The following is a 27,988-nucleotide window of genomic DNA, read 5'->3' as shown; positions in this document are numbered from 1 at the left end:
ATTACATCCAATGGTGAGGCAGGGCTTACAATGGTAGGCGTGGTTTATGCAGCAGCCTATCATAGGGAAGGAGAGAAGTTGATGAACGAGGATGCGGTTGACGGAGAGGTTACGTGAGGGGGCGGGAGAGTCAATAAGTGGGCGGGGACATGAGCGGGAGATTCAAACAGCCCGAGGGCGGAAGAGGCGCCGCCTGGTCCGAGACTTCGGCTGAGGTACATTAACCCTGTCCTGCCCTGGAATGCGCTAGAACTGAGTGGACGAGGAATCCTATCGTTACTGATGCTGCAGACGAGATCGGTACGATTGTGTGATTGTTTGTACGATCGTGTCTGCAGCAGATTCCCTTTGTTTGTCAGAAAGTCACAGGGAAATTACTTTTTTTTCAATGCAATTTTGCTATGTTTTTTTTTTTAAATATTAATCATAACGCTGTTTTCCTGCAGTTTCTTTTTTTCTGTCCTTTACAGGTTTACCGACAAAGATAACAAATTGCATTAATAAAACACAATGCGGCGCCCTGATAAAACCTGCTAAACCGGCAATAAAATCACTAACAGAAATGACATTCTGTATTTTTAAAGTCAGGACTTTGACTAGGCCACTCCAAAGTCTTAATTTTTTTCAAATTATTGATTTACATAATAAAAAAAAAGCGTGGGGACCGCTCTGTTCTTGATAACCAGCCTTGCTGACAGCTGAGGGTTGCAGCCCACAGCTGTCAGTTTTACCTGGCTGGTTATTAAAAATACAGGGGAACCCACGCCGCTTTTAATTTTCTTTATGGCGGTGGCTGGTGAATATTCCCATCAGCCAGGGCCTGCTCTCGCTGTTATCACCTCTTAACATTGTCCCCTGCTAGCACTGATCGCAGCTCGAGCAGGGGACAATGATGAGAGCGGTCCTTAGCACCCGGCATCAGGGAACAGTGCTAACAGTACCGCTGCTTCCCAGGCACCGGAACGTGTGGTACTGATGCAGCATACACAAGTATTACACACGCGGACACTGATATCTCCGGTACTGTCTTGTTCCAGTCCCGGATATATCAGGACATGTGAAAGAGCCCTTAAAGAGCATCATTGTTTTCAGTGTCATTCTGATAGTGGTAAAACAGGAAAATCAGTGGCTCTTTTAAACCGACTGAGAGATGCCAGGCATCCCAACATATTTCTCCTCAGTATTCTAGGGGTCTCCTTTGATATTCGCCCCCTTTGTCAGTCTCCTGCCATGGTGGATCTGACTTCAGACTCGTGGTGTACAGCCTGTGCTCAGGATATGCAGCGGTTACTGTCCATGTCGGCGGAGGACACCTGCCGTGCTATTGTCAGCTGTCACTTTCCTGTTTTGGAATAGGGACGTTTCCTCTAGTGTAGGAAGTGTACGCTCCTTGTGTTGTTACTTCACTATTATAGGCTTCTAGTCACAAGGAGGTGTACTTGTTAACTGTGTTGGAAACAATACAATTGTCTCGATGTCGCATGTGACTTTTTCCCCCATAAGCGCAATATCCGTTACATATGACCACAATTTTGACACAACCTGCATGCAACTCCAAGTCACCTTGTAGCCCCCAGTTTAGGAAATTGAATGAGCTTTGACCGATATTGTGGGAATAGCCCTTTAAGAGTTCCTGTCCTGACTCTGGCCTTGTGTTCTGTACGATTCTGATTGTTCTGCTCCAGTTCTTAGTCCCGGCCGTCTCTGGCGTCTGCCATCACTTCTCCTCTGGATATGAATCCGAGTTGTCTCGTGAGTTGGTTTCTGTTCATCCTTTGGCTCGGACTCTGGTCTGTCTTCTCACCACAACTTCATTCCAGCACTCTGACTCTGTGCCTGTCTGCTGATTCCAGTCGGGTGGCACTCCGCTTCCTTGGGGCTATGCCCTGAGTTGCCCATTTTGTCCTTCAGTTGCCTTAGATTGGAGACCATTCGGGGGGTTGTGTCCCCTAATACAGAATGTGAGTTGTAGCTCATCATAAAATCTATACAGTAGGGTGAAGCCCCAGGTGCTCGCTCCCTGCTATATTACAAAACATTTTTTATGATACTCTACGATCTTAGTCCTCTATGTTCTGGATATATGCCTTCTTACGTCAACCCTTGCCGTGCCATATTGCTGTGATCCCCTCACTCTGGAGTCGTTGGATTTTCTTCTGAAATTGTTCATCTAGGATCCAGGTCAAGACAATATAACAATAGCCGTGATGTTTTTCTGTAGTCTGTCTTGATGAGGCTGGTGTACTCACCATGAAAATCCATGTCAGACTGTCTGTGCAATCCTTTCTAAAGTTTTCTTGCCTGATATTAAATTGAACGTTTATTTTGCACACTGGATAGAAATAATGGATATATGCCAGGTGTCTACAGGTGATAGTTTGTTGGCACACATTACTGGATCAGAAGAAAGTCAAGATTATTATCTGCATAATGAAGTTTCTGTTTAGATCAACATCCATCCAGTACTATTAGGGCTCGCTCACACTTGCGATGAAATCGGACGAGTGCAATCCAATAAAAACAAATCTGAACCTATGCATAGCAAGTTGTTTTTGCATTGCTGCGCATTAGAGATGAATGGATTGTTTTGCAAGACTCGGGCACAGCACCATAACTATCAGCCTTCTTTTATAAACTCAGCCTGGGGAGTTTACTGCTTTTATATTATTTATGTCAAGTGTTAATGTATATGTTAATAAAGCATTCTTACACTTGCAGCATCATGTCTTTCACGGCGTCCATCTTTAAGGAGAAGCAAGTGTGCATCTTGCGCTGCAGGTTCTGTAGGCAGGTGCTCAGCACACGTGGAATGAAGGCCGAGCTGCTGGCAGGATCCGACCAGGAGATGTTCTCTACAGACATCCCTCCCACCGAGTAAGTGCTCACACCAGCAGTTTTATGCATTCCTGCCCAAAAATGCTGCTATAATGACTAGTTTATTCCAGCTGCGGTGAATGCAGCGTAAATCTGAAATAATTATATGTCTGCCTCATAATGAAGGCAATGTTTGTCTGGTCTTAAAAAAGGAACCTTAGCAGGCAGTATACAATTAATGTTTTCTATAAACAGCAGTTACAGTGGAAACGGAAAGTATTCAGACCCCTTTAAATTTTTAACTCTTTGTTTCATTGCAGATATTTTGTAAATTCATTTTTTCTCATTAATGTACACTCTGCACCCCATCTTGACTGAAAAAAAAACAAATGTAGACATTTTTACAAATTTATTAAAAAAGAAAAACTGAAATATCACATGGTCATAAGTATTCAGACCCTTTGCTCAGTATTGAGTAGAAGCACCCTTTGAGCTAGTACAGCCATGAGTCTTCTTGGGAATGACGCAACAAGTTTTTCACCCCTGGATTTGGGGATCCTCTGCCATTCTTCTTTGCAGATCCTCTCTGTCAGGTTGGATGGTGAACGTTGGTGGACAGCCATTTTCAGGTCTCTCCAGAGATGCTCAATTGGGTTTAGGTCAGGGCTCTGGCTGGGCCAGTCAAGAATGGTCACAGTGTTGTTCTGAAGCCACTCCTTTGTTATTTTAGCTGTGTGCTTCAGCCATGTCTGAGGTCCAGAGCACTCTGGAAGAGGTTTTCATCCAAGATATCTCTGTACTTGGCCGCATTCATGTTTCCTTCAATGGCAACCAGTCGTCCTGTCCCTGCAGCTGAAAAACACCCCCCATTGCATGATGTTGCCACCACCATGTTTCACTGTTAGAATTGTATTGGGCAGTTGATGAGCAGTGCCTGTTTTTTTCCACACATACCGCTTAGAATTATCACCAAAAAGGTCTATCTTCATCTTATCAGACCAGAGAATTTTGTTTCTCATAGTCTGGGAGTCCTTCATGTGTTTTTTAGCAAACTATGTGGGCTTTCATATGTCTTGCACTGAGGAGAAGCTTCCCTTGGGCCACTCTGCCATAAAGGACTGACTGGTGGAGGGCTGCAGTGATAGTTGACTTTGTGGAACTTTCTCCCATCTCCCTACTGCATCTCTGGAGCTCAGCCACAGTTATCTTGGGGTTCTTCTTTACCTCTCTCACCAAGGCTCTTCTCCCACGATTGCTCAGTTTGGCTGGACAGCCAGGTCTAGGAAGACTTCTGGTGGTCCCAAACTTCTTCCATTTAAGAATTATGGAGGCCACTGTGCTCTTCGGAATCTTGAGTACTGCAGAAATTCTGTTGTAACCTTGGCCAGATCTGTGACTTGCCACAATTTTGTCTATGAGCTCATTGGCCAGTTCCTTTGACCTCATGATTCTCATTTGTTCTGACATGCACTGTGAGCTGTGAGGTCTTATATAGACAGGCATGTGCCTTTCCAAATCAAGTCCTATCAGTTTAATTACACACAGCTGGACTCTAATGAAGGAGTAGAACCATCTCAAGGAGGATCACAAGGAAATGAACAGCATGTGAATTAAATATGAGTTTCTGAGCAAAGGGTCTGAATACTTTTGACCATGTGATATTTCAGTTTTTCTTCTTCTTTCAATCTTTCCTATGTAGGAAACAAGATCATGATTGACGTACCATTCATTGCAAAAAAAAAGTCAGACTTTTTGGAAAAGTCTTAAGGGTGCTCTTGACCACATTTTAACCCCTTCCCGACCCATGACGCCACATAGGCGTCATGAAAGTCGGTGCCAATCCGACCCATGACGCCTATGTGGCGTCATGGAAAGATCGCGTCCCTGCAGATCGGGTGAAAGGGTTAACTCAAATTTCAGCCGATCTGCAGGGACAGGGGGAGTGGTAGTACAGCCCAGGGGGGGGTAGCTTCACCCCCCCCCCACCCCGTGACTACGATCGCTCTGATTGGCTGTTGAAAGTGAAACTGCCAATCAGAGCGATTTGTAATATTTCACCTAAAAAACTGGTGAAATATTACAATCCAGCCATGACCAATGCTGCAATATCATCGGCCATGGCTGGAAACACTGATGTGCCCCCACCCCACCGATCGCCCCCCAGCCCTCCGATCTGTGGTCCGCTCCCCTCCGTCCTGTGCTCCGCTCCCCCGTCCTCCTGTCCGCTCCCCCCGTGCTCCAATCCCACCCCCCGTGCTCCAATCCAACCCCCCTGCACTCCGATCCACCCCCCCGCACTCCGATCCACCCCCCGTGCTCCAATTCACCCCCATGCTCCGATCCACCCCCCGTGTTCCGATCCACCCCCCCATGCTCCGCCCCACGCCATCATACTTACCGAGCCTCCCGGGGTCCGTCCGTCTTCTTTCCTGGGCGTCGCCATCTTCCAAAATGGCGGGCGCATTGCGCCTGCCGAATCGGCCGGCAGATTCGTTCCAGAGTGAATTTTGATCACTGTGATAGGTTTTATCACAGTGGTCAAAATAAAAAAAAAAAAGTAAATGACCCCCCCCCCTTTGTCACCCCCATAGGTAGGGACAATAATAAAATAAAGAATTTTTTTTTTTTTCACTAAGGTTGGAGTTAGAACTAGGGTTAGGGTTAGGGTACGGTATGTACACACGTATTCTGGTCCTCTGCGGATTTTTCTGCAGCGGAATTGATAAATCCGCAGTGCTAAACCGCTGTGGATATATCGCGGTTTTTCTGCGCATTTCACTGCGGTTTTACAACTGCGATTTTCTATTGGAGCAGTTGTAAAACCGCTGCGGAATCCGCAGAAAGAAGTGACATGCTGCGGAATGTAAACCGCTGCGTTTCCGTGCAGTTGTTCTGCAGCATGTGTACAGCGATTTTTGTTTCCCATAGGTTTACATTGAACTGTAAACTCATGGGAAACTGCTGCGGATCCGCAGCGTTTTCCGCAGCATGTGTACATACCTTTAGAATTAGGTTATGTTCACACGGTGCGGATTTGGCTGCGGATTCGCTGCAGTGTTCCATCAGGTTTACAGTACCATGTAAACATATGGAAAACCAAATCCGCTGTGCCCTTGGTGCGGAAAATACCGCGTGGAAACGCTGCGTTGTATTTTCCGCAGCATGTCAATTCTTTGTGCGGATTCCGCAGCGTTTTATACCTTTTCCTCAATAGGAATCCGCAGGTGAAATCCGCACAAAAAACACTGGAAATCCGCAGTAAATCCACAGGTAAAACGCAGTGCCTTTTACCCACGGATTTTTCAAAAATGGTGCTGAAAAATCTCACATGAATCCGCAACATGGGCACATAGCCTTAGGGTTAGGGTTGGAATTAGGGTTGTGGTTAGGGTTAGGGGTGTGTTGGGGTTAGGGGTGTGTTGGGGTTAGGGTTGTGGTTAGGGGTGTGTTGGGGTTAGGGTTGTGATTAGGGTTATGGCTACAGTTGAGATAAGGGTTAGGGGTGTGTTGGGGTTAGTGTTGGAGGTAGAATTGAGGGGTTTCCACTGTTTAGGCACATCAGGGGGTCTCCAAACGCAACATGGCGCCACCATTGATTCCAGCCAATCTTTTATTCAAAAAGTCAAATGGTGCTCCCTCACTTCCGAGCCCCGACGTGCGCCCAAACAGTGGTTTACACCCACATATGGGGTACCAGCATACTCAGGACAAACTGCGCAACAATTACTGGGGTCCAATTTCTCCTGTTACCCTTGAGAAAATAAAAAATTGCTTGCTAAAACATCATTTTTGAGAAAAGAAAAATGATTTTTTATTTTCACGGCTCTGCGTTGTAAACGTCTGTGAAGCACTTGGGGGTTCAAAGTGCTCACCACATATCTAGATAAGTTCCTTGGGGGTCTAGTTTACAAAATGGGGTCACTTGTGGGGGGTTTCTACTGTTTAGGCACACCAGGGGCTCTGCAAACGCAACGTGACGTCCGCAGACCATTCCATCAAAGTCTGCATTTCAAAAGTCACTACTTCCCTTCTGAGCCCCGACGTGTGCCCAAACAGTGGTTTACCCCCACACATGGGGTATCAGCGTACTCAGGAGAAACTGGGCAACAACTTTTGGGGTCCAATTTATCCTGTAACCCTTGGGAAAATAAAAAATTCTGGGCTAAAAAATTATTTTTGAGGAAAGAAAACATATTTATTATTTTCACGGCTCTGCGTTATAAACTTCTGTGAAGCGCTTGGGGGTTCAAAGTGCTCACCACATATCTAGATAAGTTCCTTTCAGGGACTAGTTTCCAAAATGGGGTCACTTGTGGGGGGTTTCTACTGTTTAGCCACATCAGGGGCTCTGCAAACGCAACGTGACGCCCGTAGAGCATTCCATCAAAGTCTGCATTTCAAAACGTCACTACTTCACTTCCGAGCCCCGGCAAGTGCCCAAACAGTAGTTTACCCCCACATATGGGGTATCACCGTACTCAGGAGAAACTGGACAACAAATATTGGGGTCAAATTTCTCCTGTTACCCTTGGGAAAATTAAAAAATTCTGGGCTAAAAAATTATTTTTGAGGAAAGAAAACGTATTTATTATTTCACGGCTCTGCGTTATAAACTTCTGTGAAGCGCTTGGGGGTTCAAAGTGCTCACCACATATCTAGATAAGTTCCTTTCGGGTCTAGTTTCCAAAATGCTTGTGGGGGGTTTCTACTGTTTAGCCACATCAGGGGCTCTGCAAACGCAACGTGACGCCCGCAGACCATTCCATCAAAGTCTGCATTTCAAAACGTCACTACTTCACTTCCGAGCCCCGGCATGTGCCCAAACAGTGGTTTACCCCCACATATGGGGTATCAGCGTACTCAGGAGAAACTGGACAACAACTTTTGGGGTCAAATTTCTCCTGTTACCCTTAGGAAAATAAAAATTGCGGGCTAAAAAATCATTTTTGAGAAAAGAAAATTTTTTTTATTTTCATGGCTCTGCGTTATAAAATTAAAAAATTCTGGGCTAAAAAATTATTTTTGAGGAAAGAAAACGTATTTATTATTTCACGGCTCTGCGTTATAAACTTCTGTGAAGCACTTGAGGGTTCAAATTTCTCACCACACATCTAGATTAGTTCCTTTGGGGGTCTAGTTTCCAAAATGGGGTCATTTGTGGGGGATCTACAATGTTTAGGCACAGAGGGGCTCTCTAAACGCGACATGGTGTCCGCTAATGATTGGAGCTAATTTTCCATTTAAAAAGCCAAATGGCGTGCCTTCCCTTCCAAGCCCTGCCGTGCGCCCAAACAGTGGTTTACCCCCACATATGGGGTATCCGCGTACTCAGGACAAACTGGACAACAACATTTGTGGTCCAATTTCTCCTATTACCCTTGGCAAAATAGGAAATTCCAGGCTAAAAAATCATTTTTGAGGAAAGAAAAATTATTTTTTATTTTCATGGCTCTGCGTTATAAACTTCTGTGAAGCACCTGGGGGTTTAAAGTGCTCAATATGCATCTAGATAAGTTCCTTGGGGGGTCTAGTTTCCAAAATGGGGTCACTTGTGGGGGAGCTCCAATGTTTAGGCACACAGGGTCTCTCCAAATGCGACATGGTGTCCGCTAACAATTGGAGCTAATTTTCCATTCAAAAAGTCAAATGGCGCGCCTTCACTTCCGAGCCCTGCCATGTGCCCAAACAGTGGTTTACCCCCACATATGAGGTATCGGCGTACTCGGGAGAAATTGCCCAACAAATGTTAGCCTCTATTTTATCCTATTGCCCATGTGAAAATGAAAAAATTTTGTGAAAAAAAAGTACTTTTTCATTTTCACGGATCAATTTATGAAGCACCTGAGGGTTTAAAGTGCTCACTAGGCATCTAGATAAGTTCCTTGGGGGGTCCAGTTTCCAAAATGGGGTCACTTGTGGGGGAGCTCCAATGTTTAGGCACACAGGGTCTCTCCAAACGCGACATGGTGTCCGCTAACGATGGAGATAATATTTCATTCAAAAAGTCAAATGGCGCTCCTTCCCTTCCGAGCCTTACCATGTGCCAAAACAGTGGTTTACCCCCACATGTGAGGTATCGGTGTACTCAGGAGAAATTGCCCAACAAATTTTAGGATCCATTTTATCCTGTTGCCCATGTGAAAATGAAAAAATTGAGGCTAAAAGAATTTTTTTGTGAAAAAAAGTACTTTTTCATTTTTACGGATCAATTTGTGAAGCACCTGGGGGTTTAAAGTGCTCACTATGCATCTAGATAAGTTCCTTGGGGCGTCTAGTTTCCAAAATGGGGTCACTTGTGGGGGAGCTCCAATTTTTAGGCACACGGGGGCTCTCCAAACGTGACATGGTGTCCGCTAAAGAGTGCAGCCAATTTTTCATTCAAAAAGTCAAATGGCGCTCCTTCCCTTCCAAGCCCTGCCGTGCGCCCAAACAGTGGTTTACCCCCACATATGAGGTATCATCCTACTCAGGACAAATTGGACAACATCTTTCGTGGTTCAGTTTCTCCTTTTACCATTGGGAAAATAAAAAAATTGTTGCTAAAAGATCATTTTTGTGACTAAAAAGTTAAATGTTCATTTTTTCCTTCCATGTTGCTTCTGCTGCTGTGAAGCACCTGAAGGGTTAATAAACTTCTTGAATGTGGTTTTGTGCACCTTGAGGGGTGCAGTTTTTAGAATGGTGTCACTTTTGGGTATTTTCAGCCATATAGACCCCTCAAACTGACTTCAAATGTGAGGTGGTCCCTAAAAAAAATGGTTTTGTAAATTTTGTTGTAAAAATGAGAAATCGCTGGTCAAATTTTAACCCTTATAACTTCCTAGCAAAAAAAAATTTTGTTTCCAAAATTGTGCTGATGTAAAGTAGACGTGTGGGAAATGTTATGTATTAACTATTTTGTGTCACATAACTCTCTGGTTTAACAAAATAAAAATTCAAAATGTGAAAATTGCGAAATTTTCAAAATTTTCGCCAAATTTCCATTTTTATCACAAATAAACACAGAATTTATTGACCTAAATTTACCACTAACATGAAGCCCAATATGTCACGAAAAAACAATCTCAGAACCGCTAGGATCCGTTGAAGCGTTCCTGAGTTATTACCTCATAAAGGGACACTGGTCAGAATTGCAAATAACGGCCAGGTCATTAAGGTCAAAATAGGCTGGGTCATGAAGGGGTTAAAAAGGCGGCATTACAGTAATTCCACAATTAGCCAATACATCTTTTCTTCCAAACACTATTCTCCATATCCATTAGTAATGCATATTGCTAGATACAATGATTCATCAGAAAATACTTGTTCCATAATCTTTCGCTAATACCAGTGGGGAGTTCATTTTCGCTTTGAGCAATCATTAGGCTCACAGTCTAATTTTTCCTATCCCGGACACGCACAGCCCAATTTCATAGCAAGCCCTCCACGCCTCTCCACATGGCAGCCATCAATCACTGCTTCCCGAGGCACATGAATATAATACACTATGGTTGCCGCTAGCCAAACAACACAATGGGCCAGATTCACAACCTTGCCAAGAATTGACGAAAATTGTTACATTTAGTTTTAGACCTATTTATTCTGTGTTCTACAACTGTCAACCCACAAGGGGGCATGGCAAGGTCGCCAACCTGACTTTTTTTTTTTCTGGACAGTTTTTCAAAAAATTATGCAGTCAATATTTTTTTTGCTGACACGTTGGAAAACCATAATAAATCATTAGGATTATCAGTGCTAGATGTCTACAGCCCATAACTCTGATATAGAGACATCAGCTGCATTCACTGTGAACTGTAAAATGATGATAATTATAATCAATATTATCCATTTTTACAGATAGGGCACTTTTTTTCCCCTGTTTTTACAGACTGTCCTGGTATTTCTGCACAGTTGGCAACCCTATGGCATGCCTTCAGTGGCGTAACTACAAAGTTATGGGCCCCGGTGCGAACTTTCAAATGGGGCCCCCCCCCCCGCCAAAATATTTTTCACCCAAATCCACATCCTGCCCATGCTCCTGCCCCATCCGACTCCGCACTCTGCCCCATCTGACTCCGCACTCTGCCCCATCAGACTCCGCACTCTGCCCCATCAGACTCCGCACTCTGCCCCATCAGACTCCGCACTCTGCCCCATCAGACTCCGCACTCTGCCCCATCAGACTCCGCACTCTGCCCCATCAGACTCCGCACTCTGCCCCATCAGACTCCGCACTCTGCCCCATCCGACTCCTCACTCTGCCCCATCCGACTCCTCACTCTGCCCCATCCGACTCCTCACTCTGCCCCATCCGACTCCTCACTCTGCCCCATCCGACTCCTCACTCTGCCCCATCCGACTCCGCACTCTGCCCCATCCGTCTCCGCACTCTGCCCCATCCGTCTCCGCATTCTGCCCCATCCGACTCCTCACTCTGCCCCATCCGACTCCCCACTCTGCCCCATCCGACTCCACACTCTGCCCCATCCGACTCCTCACTCTGCCCCATCCGACTCCTCACTCTGCCCCATCCGACTCCTCACTCTGCCCCATCCGACTCTGCACTCTGCCCCATCCGTCTCCGCATTCTGCCCCATCCGTCTCCGCATTCTGCCCCATCCGTCTCCGCATTCTGCCCCATCCGTCTCCGCATTCTGCCCCATCCGTCTCCGCATTCTGCCCCATCCGTCTCCGCATTCTGCCCCATCCGTCTCCTCACTCTGCCCCATCCGTCTCCGCATTCTGCCCCATCCGTCTCCCCATTCTGCCCCATCCGTCTCCGCATTCTGCCCCATCCGTCTCCGCATTCTGCCCCATCCGTCTCCACATTCTGCCCCATCCGTCTCCGCATTCTGCCCCATCCGTCTCCGCATTCTGCCCCATCCGACTCCTCACTCTGCCCCATCCGACTCCTCACTCTGCCCCATCCGACTCCGCACTCTGCCCCATCCGTCTCCGCATTCTGCCCCATCCGTCTCCGCATTCTGCCCCATCCGTCTCCACATTCTGCCCCATCCGTCTCCACATTCTGCCCCATCCGTCTCCACATTCTGCCCCTGTCTCCACATCTCACCAGAACAGCAGGAACCGGAAATCTGCTGCTGGTTGATACCAGAGAACACGAGCTGCACACAACCAGGACTGAGCTGCTGAGAGCTGAAGGACCTGTGGTGACGTCATCGTCATGTGATCAGGAGGCGGAGCTGATAAATGGTGAAAGCCCTATGATAGTGATGACGTCACCACAGGATCTTCAGCTCTTCCTTTCAGATCAGGCGTCGGCTGCTGATCTGATGTGTGCGCCCGGCAGGTCAGGTGGAGGGCCGGTCTGTCTGTTGCCGTGCGGGAGGAATCACCTGCACGGCAACAGTTTTTAACTTTTTGCTGGTGTCGGCGTGCATCTGACCTGCCGGGGCCCCTGACTTCCCCCGGGCCCGGTCGCAGTGGCGACTGCTGCGACCGTGGTAGTTACGCCACTGCATGCCTTTATATTCACCTATGCTTTGTAAAATTTTGGTGCAAATTTGTCTATAAGTACGGTAAATAAACCGGAGGGTAGTGTGTAAGGTGCGCCACATTTATCATCCGGAGTGAGCTGCTGTGATAGCTTTGGTAACTATCTTCAACACAAAACGGAAAAATGAATATGGAACCCCTGTGCCTCCATACCAAGACTCACTTCAAATAATATACATGGACACTCCTATTCAGGAATCACTACTGAGAGACATGGAGCACATAGTCTAAGAGTAAAATACAAAAACTTTATTAAACATATTGAGGCAAAAAATGATATGTAAAATAAAAGACATAGACAATGTCAAAATAGAGCAGGAACTCAGATAAACAAACGTGTACCACATATAGTATTGGTGTAGGGTAAGTAGAATCATTCATATATAAATGTATAACGTGAGAGTGCTTTTATAATTGTAAACATCAGATGTAAATCAGTGGCACAAAGAGGCTAGATAATACATCAATACTCCAAGTGGATATAGGATCCAATAACCCAAATATAAAACCGCATTCATGAATACATAGATGCACTCTTACCCATTGTTGCTCTGTGTGTGGTGCATTGCTCGCAGCCCCAACACGCGTTTCACGTTGGCTTCGTCATCCCCCCTGTCAGGGCTTGCGTCTGAAGCCACTGCAAAACGGGATTCAGATATATGTGCTGACGGGGCCATAGACTGTAATAATGGTGCTGACAGAGTGAACATGCACTCTGTCGTGCACCCCTTTCAGGTGTGTAAGCCTACTGTAGGTGGACACTTAGGCGTAGAAGACTGCGTCTGGGTGTCTGTCTCCAGTAGGCTTACACGCCCTAAAATGATACACAATAGAGTGCACGTTCACCCTGTCAGCACCATTATTATAGTCTATGGCCCAGTCGGCACATACGCCCAAATTCTGTTTTTCAGGGGTTTCGGATGTAAGCTCCGATAAGACTAACCAATGGGTGCCAAAATGCTGACTGATGTCTGAACGAGCCCTTACGCTATCAGAGCCTCTTAAGGGTCGGCCAGTTTAAGGCCAATTTCCCACGCTCGACAAGTGAGGACCAGCAGCCTGTCTCATGTTCCAATATCAACAGACTCATATACGCCTATGATGCTGCTGAGTTAGAGTCAAGAGACCCTCAGCTGGCGCGAAAACTCCGGTCCCTACTCAAACTGTGAATGTTGGACATGTGAAACCAGCCCAAGACCCATGAAGATTACTAGAGGGGAACTTGCGTTGTCATGAAACCGGTACAAGTTTGCATATACCCTCAGGGTTCCTTATTCTTGCCCATCTAGAAGAGGTACAACTACTTTCATTGTATAAAATGCTCATATGTTCTGTAAAAATAAAACCGGAACTTTCCTTTCCCGCTGCGCTATGACAGGTGTCCCCTATGTAGGAGCTGTAACGCTAGTGGCATATACTGTGACCATTCAATAGTGTGAGATGGGAATATCTTCCAGTATGTGACCACTGATCTGCTTGGCTGCTAAATGTTACCTGGCATTTACATTACAGATCTGGTTATTAAAAGTCTATTAAGCACTTACACAAATGATGGCACCAGATGAACGCACAGAGGAATGTTCTCATTGACTTTTCATTTGATTTATACGTTTGTTTATCATTTTCATCCAGGCAAATGGGATGTAATCTGGATGTACACTAATGAGCGTGATCTTTGATGTTTTCTTTTTTTTCTATGGATTGTTTTCCATGTGCATTGTTGCATTGGGTTTATATTTTCTGCTTGGTGTAGCGCAACTGAGCATGCCCACACTTGTATGCACCATGCATCATTTCTTTGTATGCTTTTAATATGCTCTGCTGCTTTTTGGAATTATCCCCTTTTTATTTTAAGTCTAGTGTGTTTTCTGTGCAATTTATAAAGGCAATTGCTGTAGCCAGAATTTAAAGGGGACCTGTCAGCTTGAAAATGCTGGCAGCATGTTATAAAGCAAGGGGATCAGGGCAGATTGATATATAAATTAGTGAGAAAATATTCTGTATAACCTGTATTTTATTCATTTTAATCTGTGTTCTTACAGTGCTGATCAATCAAGCGGGTAGTGCTAATCGGTGATTGACAGCCACCCCTGTATTGGTGATCGTACAGCCATAACTGTCAATCACTGGTTAGCACCACCCACTTGACTGTCAGCATAGAAAGAGCAGAGATTGAAATGAATAAAATACAGATTTTACTGAACTTTTCCCACAAAATGACATACCAATCTGTCCAGCTTCCCATAGATTGCACAGCATTTCGAAGATCATGGGTTCCCTGAAAAAGCTTCTAAATAGCACATAGAAAAATAATGTGAATCTGGAGCTTTTGCTACTAGATGATCACAGAGAAACATGAGGAAATATTCTTGTCTCTAAATGTAGTCATGTGTTTTCTCTTCCCCAGTTGTGTAGACTTCGTGGGGTGCTGCTATTACTTTGGGGCATGCAGATGCAAACTGAAGAATATAGCCTGTCTCACCTGGTAAATATGGGAAAAGAATGGTTTTCCCTATGTGGTCGTCCACTAATGTTATACATTATACTGCATACTCACATATACATGTCATTTTTTTATAATCGCAGTGGTAATGAGGTTGGCTACCTTGTAGTGGCTCCATGTCGACCTTGTCTGTTGTCTTCTAATAATGGACACCTATGGATGTTTCATAGCCATTATGTAGTCAGCATGAACAGAATGGATGGATCCGGTAAGTATAATATGCCGCCTTGCTATAAGAGAGTGCTGCTGCTTTCACTTTCATCATTATTGTTCTTAGCAAATATTCTGATTTAAAGAGAACCTGTCAAAAGTGGCAAGTTTTTACTCTAATTTCATTTCTGCTGCTCCCCTTAGTATTAAGTTTGTTTGTTTTTTAATCCGTCATATGGTTCCAGAGATATGGGTCTTTTTATTTTTTAAAGAATAGGTGTTTACCAAGGCAAGCATATAGGGATAGCCAACATGTAGCATGCCTCTATTATGGTGCCAACCTCTGCGGTTAGGCAGGGTTATTTGATAGGGCAGAATATGGAAAGTATTTTTCTCATGTGTATCCTCCCTATCTTCATCTATTAGGCCGGCGTCACACTAGCGAGTTTTACGGACGTATGAGAGGCGCAGAAAATACGCATTGCACACGGACCAATGATTTTCTATGGGGCAGCTCCTATCTGCCGTATTTTACGCATCCGTATTATACGGTATTGTACGGCCGTAGAAAATCGCAGCATGCTGCGTTTGTCAGCGTACTGCGCAAAAAATACGCCAATGAAAGTCAATGGGGGTGAGAAAAATACGGATTACGCACGGACCATGCGTGTGACTTGCGAGAAATACGCTAGACTTTGGCAGGTGACAGGAAATGTGCCAAGGCCTCAATCAGGAAGCTGAGACATGCTAATTAGCTGAAAAAGCCAGACAGAGATCCTGGAAGTCTGCCGCACACCTCCACGGAGTCTGAAGCAGCATGGCTACTATAATAAATGTGGTCATGCTTATCATCCTGGTCCAGGAAAGGCCCGAAATTTGGGACCAAAGGGATGCAAACTATGCTAACCGGGCAAGAAAAAAGGCTGCATGGAGAAGCATATGTGGGTCCCTATTCCCAAATTATGATCAGCGGCCACGTGAGGCAAAGAGGCAAATAAGTAAGTAAACTCGTGTTTCTACATTAATTTTTATGTGAAACTACATTACCTAAGTGATTTTTATCACATTTAAATATGTTGTTTATTATTCTACTTATTTATTTATACAGCACCATTAATTCCATGGTGCTGGCCATGAGAAACGGATTACATACAGTGTTATTATAGATTTCCCTTACAGTAAACAACTGAAAAATGTCATACTGGTGTAGAGGGGAGAGGACTCTGTCCTTGTGGCCTTACATTCTCTGATGATCCCCTTGTTGTTAGTTTTTCAAAGTTTAGATTACACAAATGCAGCTTCCTAGGCCACACTACATTCTGTGTAAGCAATTACACCTTGTGTTAACACTGTGCACAATGGCCTAATACATTATTTTACTCTTTCCTTGCAGTGGAAGATGTTATGACAAGATGGCGGAGCATAAGAGATCAGTATAGGAAGGAAAGGCAGCAGCGGGCTAGGAGTGGGGTAGCAGCTCCGGCCAAAAAAAATATATATATATTATGACAGACTCTCGTTTTTGGATCCCAGTATGGATCTCAGACCGTAAGTACACACCTCACAACACATTACACATATGTTTTCAATGGTCAGACATTTATTTATTTTTATTTCCCATACTTTCATAACAGAACACAGTCCAACCTCACTGAGAGGGAGACAGGATCAGACTCTGAGGTTGTGATTGATCCAGTTGGGGAAGGAGAACAGGTGGCTGGCCCATCTTCTGCTCCTTCAAGGTCCATCCCTCCAGGATCCTCTTCATCTGGCCATCAAGCTCCAGCAGCAACTGCCCAACATGAGGCCCCACTGCCCAGAGCAGCAGCAGGACAAGGAAGCCAGGATGGTCCTGGAAACAGCAGCAGCCCTACTGTGCGACTGGAGACTTCCCCACAGGCTGCTGTCGTTTCAAGGCGTGGCAGCCAAAGGAGAGATCTCCAAGAAAGTCGGAGGAATGTGGATGTTGGGGTCCTTAACTATCTTGCAAGGGCTGCTCAGGATGAGGGGGAGGAGTAATTTGCAAGGAGCCTGGCCCGGTACCTACGTCCCCTACCCCGTGAGGAGAGGCTACGTGTGTGAGGGTGTTTTCAAATCCTTATTGCTGCATGCACACCCCAAATGACCCATATGTGTTGTTTGAGTTTATTGAGAGGTGGCAGCTCTCATCACATAACGTCCTGCGGCTGCCAAGATCTCAACAGATGCATGCTCAACAGGGATTTGAAGCACCTCCTCCACGTGTGCCTACACTTCAAACCCTTCCCACCCAAAACCTACCAAGGCAACCTCAGTACCATATGCCAGCCTACCATCAACCTTCCCAATATGGCCACTTTTCCAGACCCAGTGCTGGAGGCTGGTCCCAACCTGGGTTTGGACGACATGGCCATATTGGGGGTGGCTATGAGTCCAGGCCATATTTACAGCAGCATGAGGGCCAGAGTCAAATCCCTTATGGGCAATACCCAACTGGCCAATATGATCAAGGCCTGTATTTTGATACACAGCAACCACACAGGGTGAAGGACAATTGGCCCAACAAAGGCCACCTGAGCAGGACCCTGAGCTTCCGCCATCACCTCCACCAACGTACAGAAATCTGTAAAAACTCTTTTATTGTGTTTGGCTTTTTGCCGCATAACCATCTTTTTGTTTACTTTGTGCTATAATAGCACTTTGTTATGTTGTTCATAAAAACAAAAACAAAAAAATTGGGGGATAAAAAGCCATATGAAAAAAATATGGTTTAACGTTAACAACAAAAGGCTTTTGCTATAATTAAAATATATAGTCAAAAGCCAATTGACGTTTGTGGGACCATCATTTATACATCACACACATGTGCTCTGTTCATAACCATCTGATAATTAAGTAAATACAACACACAGAGTTCAGTATTTAAAGAAAAATGTAATTTTTTGCAGATAATATAGTTATAAAGTTAAGAAATCACAACTGAGAAACAGCATAATCTTGCCAGGGAGTAGCACCCTGAGGAGAAACAAAATAATTTGTGAAAATATCTCTCACTTTTAGTCCAGAAAGAGGACGACGGGGAGGAGGACCATGTGGTGTAGGCCTACTCAACATTTCTTCACCAATAGCAGCTGAGGAGCAATCATGAAGTCTAGTAAAATTGTGCAAAACACACTCTTTAATTACTTCATTAATAGTAGCCTCACTCAGCTGAAAGGCAGACTGGAGGACACACCATTTGGCACACAGAATCCAAAAGGCTCACTCCACCCGTCTACGCGCCCTGGAGAGCCTCAGATTAAATACACGCCGCCGGTGGTCCAGGTTGCGCCTGGGATAAGGCCTCATGACATGCCTTGTCAATTGGAAGGCCTCATCTCCCACAAGAACATATGGCAGTGCTTCAGCATTGTAGCCTGGGAGTTGTTGTGGTGGGAGGTCAAACTGGTTTTCACGTAGCCGCCGACCCAGGGTTCCAATGCAGTGTGGGAAGTCACAAGTGTCATTGAATCCACGGGCTATTTTGGCTCCAGTTTTGGCTCAGGCATGTAAAGTTCCTGGAGTTTAGCCCATATTTGACTACATGTTGAGCGCACAATGCCAGAAATCGTGGACCGCCCAATGAGAAACTCCAGGTATAGTCCCGCATAAGACAATCCAGTTAACAGGAAGCTGAAAGGACAGAAAAAATATTAGGTAGGTAACAATAGTTTACACAAAACATGAAAAAGCACAAGTATGTTGTAGATTCAAAAACACAGGAATATCAATGAAATTAATATATATTTACCTAGGGTACATAAGTAGAACATTACAAATACATATTTTGAATGTGCTTTTGCCATAATTTACACATATATTTTAAAATAGCTGCTAGCAAACAACCCTTAAAAAAACATCATCAACATACAGTATGTGAGGATGTTGAATACATACCGTAAGGTAAGGAGAAGTCGCTCCTGCGGATATGCTTTTTCGCATCCTGGTGTCCTGATACGTGAGTCGTGGACGTACTGTCTCCCAACAAGATATCAAATGTGGGTATTGTCATGCGACAGTATAGGTAAAACTTATCAGGATGTGCACGCAGAGCCGTATAGAGCCTCTGAAAATGGCCATTAGTGAGGTGTTGGGTCTAAAGAGGATGCACCCACATTCTTCTTCTCCTCCTTCGCGGATCATCAATCACAGGGTATGGCTGCCGAAACCGACGCGACAAGACCCAGTTAAATAAGACCCGCTGAGTTGGGGTGAAGTGCAGTAAGTCAGACATGGTGCAAATGTTACCACAACACACCATCAGATGCACAAACAAAAAATGGCCATATGGGAGGGTGCCACCTGTTGTATATGCCTTAAATAGGGTTGCTGATGCTGATTTAAATTAATTTCAGGCTACAAAACTGTTAAATATCCATTTTGTCAGGTTGCGTGGAAAAAACGCAGTACGGATGTCATGCGGATTACATACGCAACATTACATGCGCAAAATACGCGCCCACACCTTGCCAACGGATTACATACGGAACACTATTTCTGGATTATTTCTGCGTATTACGGCCGTAAAAAACTGACCGTATTTTCATACGCCTAGTGTGACGCCGGTCTTAGAGATGAGCGGATCGATTCATGGCACGCCGGAAGGTAAGAGATTCAGGGGCCTCCCGTCTATCCACCAGATCCACTGATGTGGATGCTGGACCAGAGTGCCGCCACTCAATCTGCAACAATAATTTTTATTAGCATGTGTACATTTACTGTCTTTTGTGTCAGTGTAGAGCTGACCTCTGTTGCTATTTTCTGGGATTGGAATTTTGTACTGTGAGGCAATGACCCGTGTCACAGGTAAGGGGTCACTGTTTGTTCTCCCCAGGATGCGCAAGAAGAAGTACTGAGGCCATGAGGGGGCATTTCAGTCGCAGGTGTAGCTGTGATTGCAATGGTGAAGCAGTGACTGATATCACAGGTAAGGGTCGCTGTGTATTCTCCCCAGGTGGTGCACGGAGGCATATGAAAACCATAGGAGTGCATGGCAGTCACGACCATAGCTGTAAAAATAATTAAAATAAGTGTTAGTCTTGGACATGCTAGTGTCGAAGACAGATGTAGGGAAAACCTGCTCTGGAATGTGTTTTAAAACTGACTGCAGTATGATAGCGGTGCAGTCCATTTAATTTCTGATCCGGGTTTTCCATGTGGCTTGAGGCCACAGGATTCTTTGTTAAAAGCCCTGAACGGAAGGGTATGGGTGTCAGGTCAAGCCTGGGTCAGAGTCCGTGTCCGGCTGGTGTTTGAAGGAGAGCAAGAGGCTCTGCGGAGTTTGTCGGTGTGCGGTGGCACAGGACAGAATGGTGCCAAACAGCCAGGGAAGCTGAGACGCCTGGCACCCGCAGCATATACAGCGGTGCAGCCATCCACGGTAACTGGTCTCGGATGTGGATGTTTGTTATGATCCGGTGACCTAGGAGCTGCATGAGAACATTCACTGGAGAAAGTGGCCACTGTACTGACTGCAATCCTGAACTTAACACCGCAACTAGAAGGAGCCATGGAGTGTACCTAACACACCTAGACACCTCGTCACAGCCGGAGAACTAAATACCCCTAAAGATGGAAATAGGAATACTATCTTGCCTCAGAGAAAATCCCCAAAGGATAGACAGCCCCCCACAAATATTGGCGGTGAATCAGAGAGGAAAAAACGTACACAGGCAGAAAAACAGGATTAGCACAGGAGGCCACTCTAGCTAGATAGGACAGGATAGGACAGAGTTCTGTGCGGTCAGTATAAAAACCCTTCAAAACATCCACAGCAGAATATACAAAAACTTCCTACATCTTTACTAAAAGATGTAGGAGCGTAAATCTGCAACTCCAGTGAATCCTACAATCAGAGCAGGAATAAAACTGAAACAAGCACACTGGCAGTGTGCCACAGAAACAAAAACCAAAGACTTATCTTTGCTGAAATAGGCAGCGAGCAGGAGAAGCCAGAAAGTGATCCAACACTTCACAAGGAACATTGTCTACTGGCAAGGGGTAAAGGATCCTGCCCACTAAAATATCCCAGTCAGAATTGTAATCATCCGATACACCTGGCCAGGTCTGTGACTCAGAGACAACTGTATTCCTACCTACAACCACTGGAGGGAACCCAAGAGTAGAATTCACAACAGATGTTCTGCGACGGAGGTGAACTGGAGGTGGATGTCCTGTGCCCGAAGGAGGACTAGCGTGTTTAATGGCTACAAACAGGTGGATATGGTGCCAGGCTACGACCCAGAGGATATCAAGGACTGTGTACAGCTGTGTGAGTAAAAAGACATTGGCACAGTGGTGCGGTCACCCGCGGTAACTGGTCAGAGGAGGACTGGCGTGTGTAGTGACTGCAAACTAATGGAGTGAAGCTGTGTGTAAGAGACTTTGACATGGCGTGCAGTCGCCCACAGAAACGACAAAGCAAGTCCGGCGTGTTTAGGGACTGTGATGTAAAGCCGTGTACAGTGCAATCTAATGAAGTGAAGCTGTGTGTAAGAGACTTTGTCATGGAGTGCAGTCGCCCACAGAAACTGGACATAGGGAAGTCCGGCATGTTTTGGGACTGTGATTTAAAGCCGTGTACTATGTAGTCCTATGAATTGGTGTGAACTGAGCATTAATTATATGCATTGGTGTGAATTTGAACTGTAATGCTGTGAAGATAACTTATCAAAGAGACTTTTGTGTTTGAATTTTGGGAGTCTCTGCCTCATCACTGCGTACTTCTGCACTACAGTACCTAATCAGTTACAACTCTTGACCCTATTGCTCCTTCTGTCCTATATATTCTGCACTGGGAGGTACAGTGCTGCTCACCATTATTGGCCCCCCTTCATTTTTTTCATAGACTGTTCAGTATCTTCAAGTTATATCCTAAGGATTTTTTAAATAGTGGTCCACAGAAATATAACAATAAAAGATTATTTTTCAACTTACATGTTGCAAAGAAGAAAAAGAATAAGCAGCATGTGCAGCAATAAAGGCACCCCTAATTAACCCCTTAATCCCATATGATGTACTATCCCGTCGAGGTGGGGTGGGCCTTACTTCCCACCGACGGGATAGTACGTCATAGCGATCGGCCGCGCTCACGGGGGGAGCGCGGCCGGGTGTCAGCTGACTATCGCAGCTGACATCCGGCACTATGTGCCAGGAGTGGTCACGGACCGCTACCGCCACATTAACCCCTGGCACACCGCGATCAAACATGATCGCGGTGTGCCGGCGGTACAGGGAAGCATCGCGCAGGGAGGGGGCTCCCTGCGGGCTTCCCTGAGACGATCGGTACAAGGTGATGTGCTCACCTTGTAACGAGCGTCTTCTCCCTGCAGTCCCCGGATCCAAAATGGCCGCAGGGCTGCATCCGGGTCCTGCAGGGAGTACTTCCGGGTCAGGAGCAGGCTGCAGCTGCAGCTCTGTAAGCCTGCAGCGATGAGTGAGATCGCCGATCTCACAGAGTGCTGTGCAAACTGTGAGATCGGCGATCTGTGATGTCCCCCCCCCCACCCGGGACAAAGTGAAAAAGTTTTTAAAAAAAATTTCCACATGTTCAAAAAAAAAAAAAAAAAATTACTAAATAAATAAATAAAAATATATATATATTATTCCCATAAATACATTTCTTTATCTAAAAAAAACAAAAAAAACAATAAAAGTACACATATTTAGTATCGCCGCGTCCGTAACGACCCATCCTATAAAACTGTCCCACTAGTTAACCCCTTCAGTGAACGCCGTAAGAAAAAAAAAAAAAAACAAGCCAAAAAACAACGCTTTATTATCATACCGCCGAACAAAAAGTGGAATAACACGCGATCAAAAAGACGGATGTAAATAACCATGGTATCGCTGAAAACGTCATCTTGTCCCGCAAAAAAACGAGCCACCATACAGCATGATAAGCAAAAAAATAAAAAAGTTATAGTCCTGAGAATAAAGCGATGCCAAAATAATTATTTTTTCTATAAAATAGCTTTTATCGTATAAAAGCGCCAAAACATAAAAAAAATTATATAAATGAGATATCGCTGTAATCGTACTGACCCGACGAATAAAACTGCTTTATCAATTTTACCAAACGTGGAACGGTATAAACGCCTCCCCCAAAAGAAATTCATGAATAGCTGGTTTTTGGTAATTCTGCCTCACAAAAATCGGAATAAAAAGTGATCAAAAACTGTCACGTGTCCAAAAATGTTACCAATAAAAACGTCAACTCGTCCCGCAAAAAACAAGACCTCAGATGACTCTGTGGACCAAATATGGAAAAATTATAGGTCTCAGAATGTGGAGATGCAAAAACTTTTTTGCTATAAATAAAGCGTCTTTTAGTGTGTGACAGCTGCCAATCATAAAAATCCGATATAAAAAACGCTATAAAAGTAAATGAAACCCCCCTTCATCACCCCCTTAGTTAGGGAAAAATAATAAAATTAAAAAAATGTATTTATTTCCATTTTCCCATCAGGGTTAGGGCTAGGGTTAGGGCTAGGGTTGGGTTAGGGCTAGGGTTGGGGTTAGGGCTAGGGTTGGGGCTAGGGTTAGGGCTAGGGTTGGGGCTAGGGCTGGGGTTAGGGTTGGGGTTAGGGCTAGGGTTGGGGTTAGGGTTCGGAGCTAAAGTTAGGGTTGGGGCTAAAGTTAGGGTTGGGGCTAAAGTTAGGGTTGGGGCTAAAGTTAGGGTTGGGGCTAAAGTTAGGGTTAGGGTTTGGATTATATTTGCGGTTGGGAATAGGGTTGGGATTAGAATTAGGGGTGTGTCTGGGATAGAGGGTTACCTTTGGGATTAGGGTTAGGGGTGTGTTTACATTAGGTTTTCAGGTAGAATTGGGGAGTTTCCACTGTTCAGGCACATCAGGGGCTCTCCAAACGCGACATGGCGTCCGATCTCAATTCCAGCCAATTCTGCGTTGAAAAAGTAAAACAGTGCTCCTTCCCTTCCGAGCTCTGCGGTGCGCCCAAACGGGTTTACCCCAACATATGGGGTATCAGCGTACTCAGGACAAATTGCACAACAACTTTTGGGGTCCAAGTTCTCTTGTTATCCTTGGGAAAATAAAAATGTGGGGGGCTAAAAATCATTTTTGTGGGAAAAATAAGATTTTTTTATTTTCGCGGCTCTGCGTTGTAAACTGCAGTGAAACACTTGGGGGTTCAAAGTTCTCACAACACATCTAGATAAGTTCCTTGGGGGTCTAGTTTCCAATATGGTGTCACTTGTGGGGGGTTTGTACTGTTTGGGTACATCAGGGGCTCTGCAAATGCAACGTGACGCCTGCAGACCAATCCATCTAAGTCTGTATTCCAAATGGCGCTTCTTCCCTTCCGAGCTCTGCCATGCACCCAAACAGTGCTTCCCCCCCACATATGGGGTATCAGCGTACTCAGGACAAATTGGACAACAACTTTTGGGGTCCAATTTATCCGTTTACCCTTGTGAAAATACAAAACTGGGGGCTAAAATATCATTTTTGTGAAAAAAAAATTATTTTTATTTTCACGGCTCTGCGTTATAAACTGTAGTGAAACAATTAGGGGTTCAAAGTTCTCACAACACATCTAGATAAGTTCCTTGGGGGGTCTAGTTTCCAATATGGGGTCAATTGTGGGGGGTTTCTACTGTTTGGGTACATCAGGGGCTCTGCAAATGCAACGTGATGCCTGCAGACCAATCCATCTAAGTCTGTATTCCAAATGGCGCTCCTTCCCTTCCGAGCTCTGCCATGCGCCCAAACAGTGGTTCCCCCTCACATATGGGGTATCGGCGTACTCAGGACAAATTGGACAACAACTTTTGGGGTCCAATTTATCCTGTTACCCTTGTCAAAATACAAAACTGGGGGCTGAAAAATCATTTTTGTGAAAAAAATTTTTTTTTTATTTTCACGGCTCTGCGTTATAAACTGTAGTGAAACACTTGGGGGTTCAAAGCTCTCAAAACACATCTAGATAAGTTCCTTAGGGGGTCTACTTTCCGAAATGGTGTCACTTGTGGGTGGTTTCAATGTTTAGGCACATCAGGGGCTCTCCAAACGCAACATGGCGTCCCATCTCAATTCCAGTCATTTTTGTATTGAAAAGTCAAATGGCGCTCCTTCCCTTCCGAGCTCTGCCATGCGCCCAAACAATGGTTTACACCCACATATGGGGTATCAGCATACTCAGGACAAATTGCACAACAACTTTTGTGTGTCTAATTTCTTCTCTTACCCTTGGGAAAATAAAAAATTGGGGGCAAAAAGATCATTTTTGTGAAAAAATATGATTTTTTATTTTTATGGCTCTGCATTATAAACTTCTATGAAGCACTTGTTGGGTCAAAGTGCTCACCACACCTCTAGATAAGTTCCTTAAGGGGTCTACTTTCCAAAATGGTGTCACTTGTGGGGGGTTTCAATGTTTAGACACATCAGGGGCTCTCCAAACGCAACATGGCGTCCCATCTCAATTCCAGTCAATTTTGCATTGAAAAGTCAAATGGCGCTCCTTTCCTTCCGAGCTCTGCCATGCGCCCAAACAGTGGATTATCCCCACATATGGAGTATCAGCGTACTCAGGACAAATTGCACAACAAATTTTGTGGTCTAATTTCTTCTCTTACCCTTGGGAAAAAAAAATTGGGGGCAAAAAGATCATTTTTGTGAAAAAATATGATTTTTTATTTTTACGGCTCTGCATTATAAACTTCTATGAAGCACTTGGTGGGTGAAAGTGCTCACCACACATCTAGATAAGTTCCTTAAGGGGTCTACTTTCCAAAATGGTGTCACTTGTGGGGGGTTTCAATGTTTAGGCACATCAGGGGCTCTCCAAACGCAACATGGCGTCCCATCTCAATTCCAGTCAATTTTGCATTGAAAAGTCAAATGGCGCTCCTTTCCTTCCGAGCTCTGCCATGCGCCCAAACAGTGGATTATCCCCACATATGGGGTAACAACGTACTCAGGACAAATTGTACAACAACTTTCGGGGTCCATTTTCTCCTGTTACCCTTGGTAAAATAAAACAAATTGGAGCTGAAATAAATTTTGTGTGAAAAAAAGTTAAATGTTCATTTTTATTTAAACATTCCAAAAATTCCTGTAAAACACCTGAAGGGTTAATAAACTTCTTGAATGTGGTTTTGAGCACCTTGAGGGGTGCAGTCTTTAGTATGGTGTCACACTTGGGTATTTTCTACCATATAGACCCCTCAAAATGACTTCAAATGAGATGTGGTCCCTAAAAAAAAAATGGTGTTGTAAAAATGAGAAATTGCTGGTCAACTTTTAACCCTTATAACCCCCTAACAAAAAAAAATTTTGGTTCCAAAATTGTGCTGATGTAAAGTAGACATGTGGGAAATGTTACTTATTAAGTATTTTGCATGACATATCTCTGTGATTTAAGGGTATAAAAATTCAAAGTTGGAAAATTGCGAAATTGTAAAAATTTTCGCCAAATTTCCGTTTTTTTCTCAAATAAACGCAAGTTATATCGAATAAATTTTACCACTAACATGAAGTACAATACGTCACGAGAAAACAATGTCAGAATCGCCAAGATCCGTTGAAGCGTTCCAGAGTTATAATCTCATAAAGGGACAGTGGTCAGAATTGTAAAAATTGGCCCGGTCATTAACGTGCAAACCACCCTCGGGGCTTAAGGGGTTAATACTCGATTGCATACCTTTTGGAACTTATGACAGCCTCCAAACGTTTCTTGCAGCCATCTATAAGCTTCTTGCACTTCTCATCTGGTATTTTCTCCCCTTTTCCTTTGCAGTTTGTTCAAGCTCTTGAATGTTTGCAGGGTTCTTTTTCCCAATGGCAGATTTCTGCTCACCCCAAAGATTTTCAGTGCGATTGATGTCAGGACTGGCCATTTTAAAACAGTCCATTTTTTTTTTTAACCATTTACATACTTTTGTATGCATGCTTCGGGTTCTTGTCTTGCTGGAGGACCCATGATCTTCGACTCAAACCAAGTTTTCTTACACTGGGTAGAATATTTCCCTCTAAAACCTTTTGTGAGATAGCGTTTACTGCATGTGTTGGGGGACACGCGCCTAGCAATGGGATTCAGTCACACAGGCATGTTTTTCTCACATAAACAGTCCATGCGATTTATTATGCAGTCATAAACTGGGTTATGCACAGTTCATTGTATACTTCATAGAACACAATAGGCACTAACAGATAACATTAAGTTGCAGTCTCTAAACATGCTGGACCTTACTCCGTCTCGTTACCATAGGTGACCCCACAGTTCATTAACTGACCCCCTGTCAGTGCACACAGTTTCCTAACTCTGGGTTACCTTCCTGGAGCTCCTGCTCCACACACTGACTTCTCGTCAGTCCTTGTTCCCAGGTAAGCTGCCAAACTGGGTTTACCGTCCCGAACAATGCCTTGCTCACTAGGCCACCTGACAGTCCAGATCCTCAGTCGGACTGTAGCTTCTCTAATGCAGTTCCATTGCAGACTCTGCATACATTCGGCCTTTCCATGCACTCTTCAGGATGTCCGTCCCCACCTGGGACCATCCAACACGCAGGCCACTGCATGTGCTGTTCAGGACGTCCTTCCCCACCTGGGACCGTCTAACACACAAGTCTCTCAGTGCGCTATTCAGGTATCCAATCCTACTCCCAAGTCTTTATATCCACGGCCTCTCAGTGCGGTCCACCCACAGGACCTCCCAATACACAAGCCGTCCGGGACCAACATACTCTCCATTACAGAGACCATGTGACCAAACGCTGGTCACATTATGTAGTTGTAACCACTCCCATAGATGGGTGGTGTGTGTGGTTAGCCAGACCGATCCAGCTCTCCAGCTAACCCTGCAAGCCTCCCTTTACAAACTATACAAACACTTGTGGGACTACAGGTCCCAGAACAACATTACCGGATTACAGCGCAGACTCCCTCTGCGACACATACCAGCCATTTACAATCTTGCTAGTCACTGTTTCACCCTCATAATCACAGATACGCCTCCATGCGCATCCCGTATATCACCTACAGCACC

At 44.8% G+C, this 27,988-nt stretch overlaps 1 protein-coding gene across 2 annotated transcripts in view; it reads left to right on the top strand.

Annotated features, from left to right (window-relative positions):
* Nucleotides 1–143: 143 nt before the first annotated feature.
* The window catches only part of FAM72A (family with sequence similarity 72 member A), a 43,367-nt gene continuing 15,522 nt past the window's right edge, over nt 144–27,988 (top strand). Inside the window, exons 1-4 of one of the 2 annotated variants that reach the window (XM_069760104.1) lie at nt 144–215; nt 2,719–2,874; nt 14,717–14,794; nt 14,896–15,020. In XM_069760104.1, the coding sequence (XP_069616205.1) occupies nt 2,723–2,874; nt 14,717–14,794; nt 14,896–15,020 (355 nt within the window). In that variant the 5' untranslated portion in view covers nt 144–215; nt 2,719–2,722. Of the gene's footprint in view, nt 301–2,718; nt 2,875–14,716; nt 14,795–14,895; nt 15,021–27,988 lie in introns of both variants that reach the window. The other variant, XM_069760105.1, reaches the window with a different exon arrangement.

This window comes from Ranitomeya imitator, chromosome 3 (assembly GCF_032444005.1).
Source record: "Ranitomeya imitator isolate aRanImi1 chromosome 3, aRanImi1.pri, whole genome shotgun sequence".
Lineage (NCBI taxonomy): Eukaryota > Metazoa > Chordata > Amphibia > Anura > Dendrobatidae > Ranitomeya > Ranitomeya imitator.
This window is presented reverse-complemented; position numbering and strand designations above follow the sequence as displayed.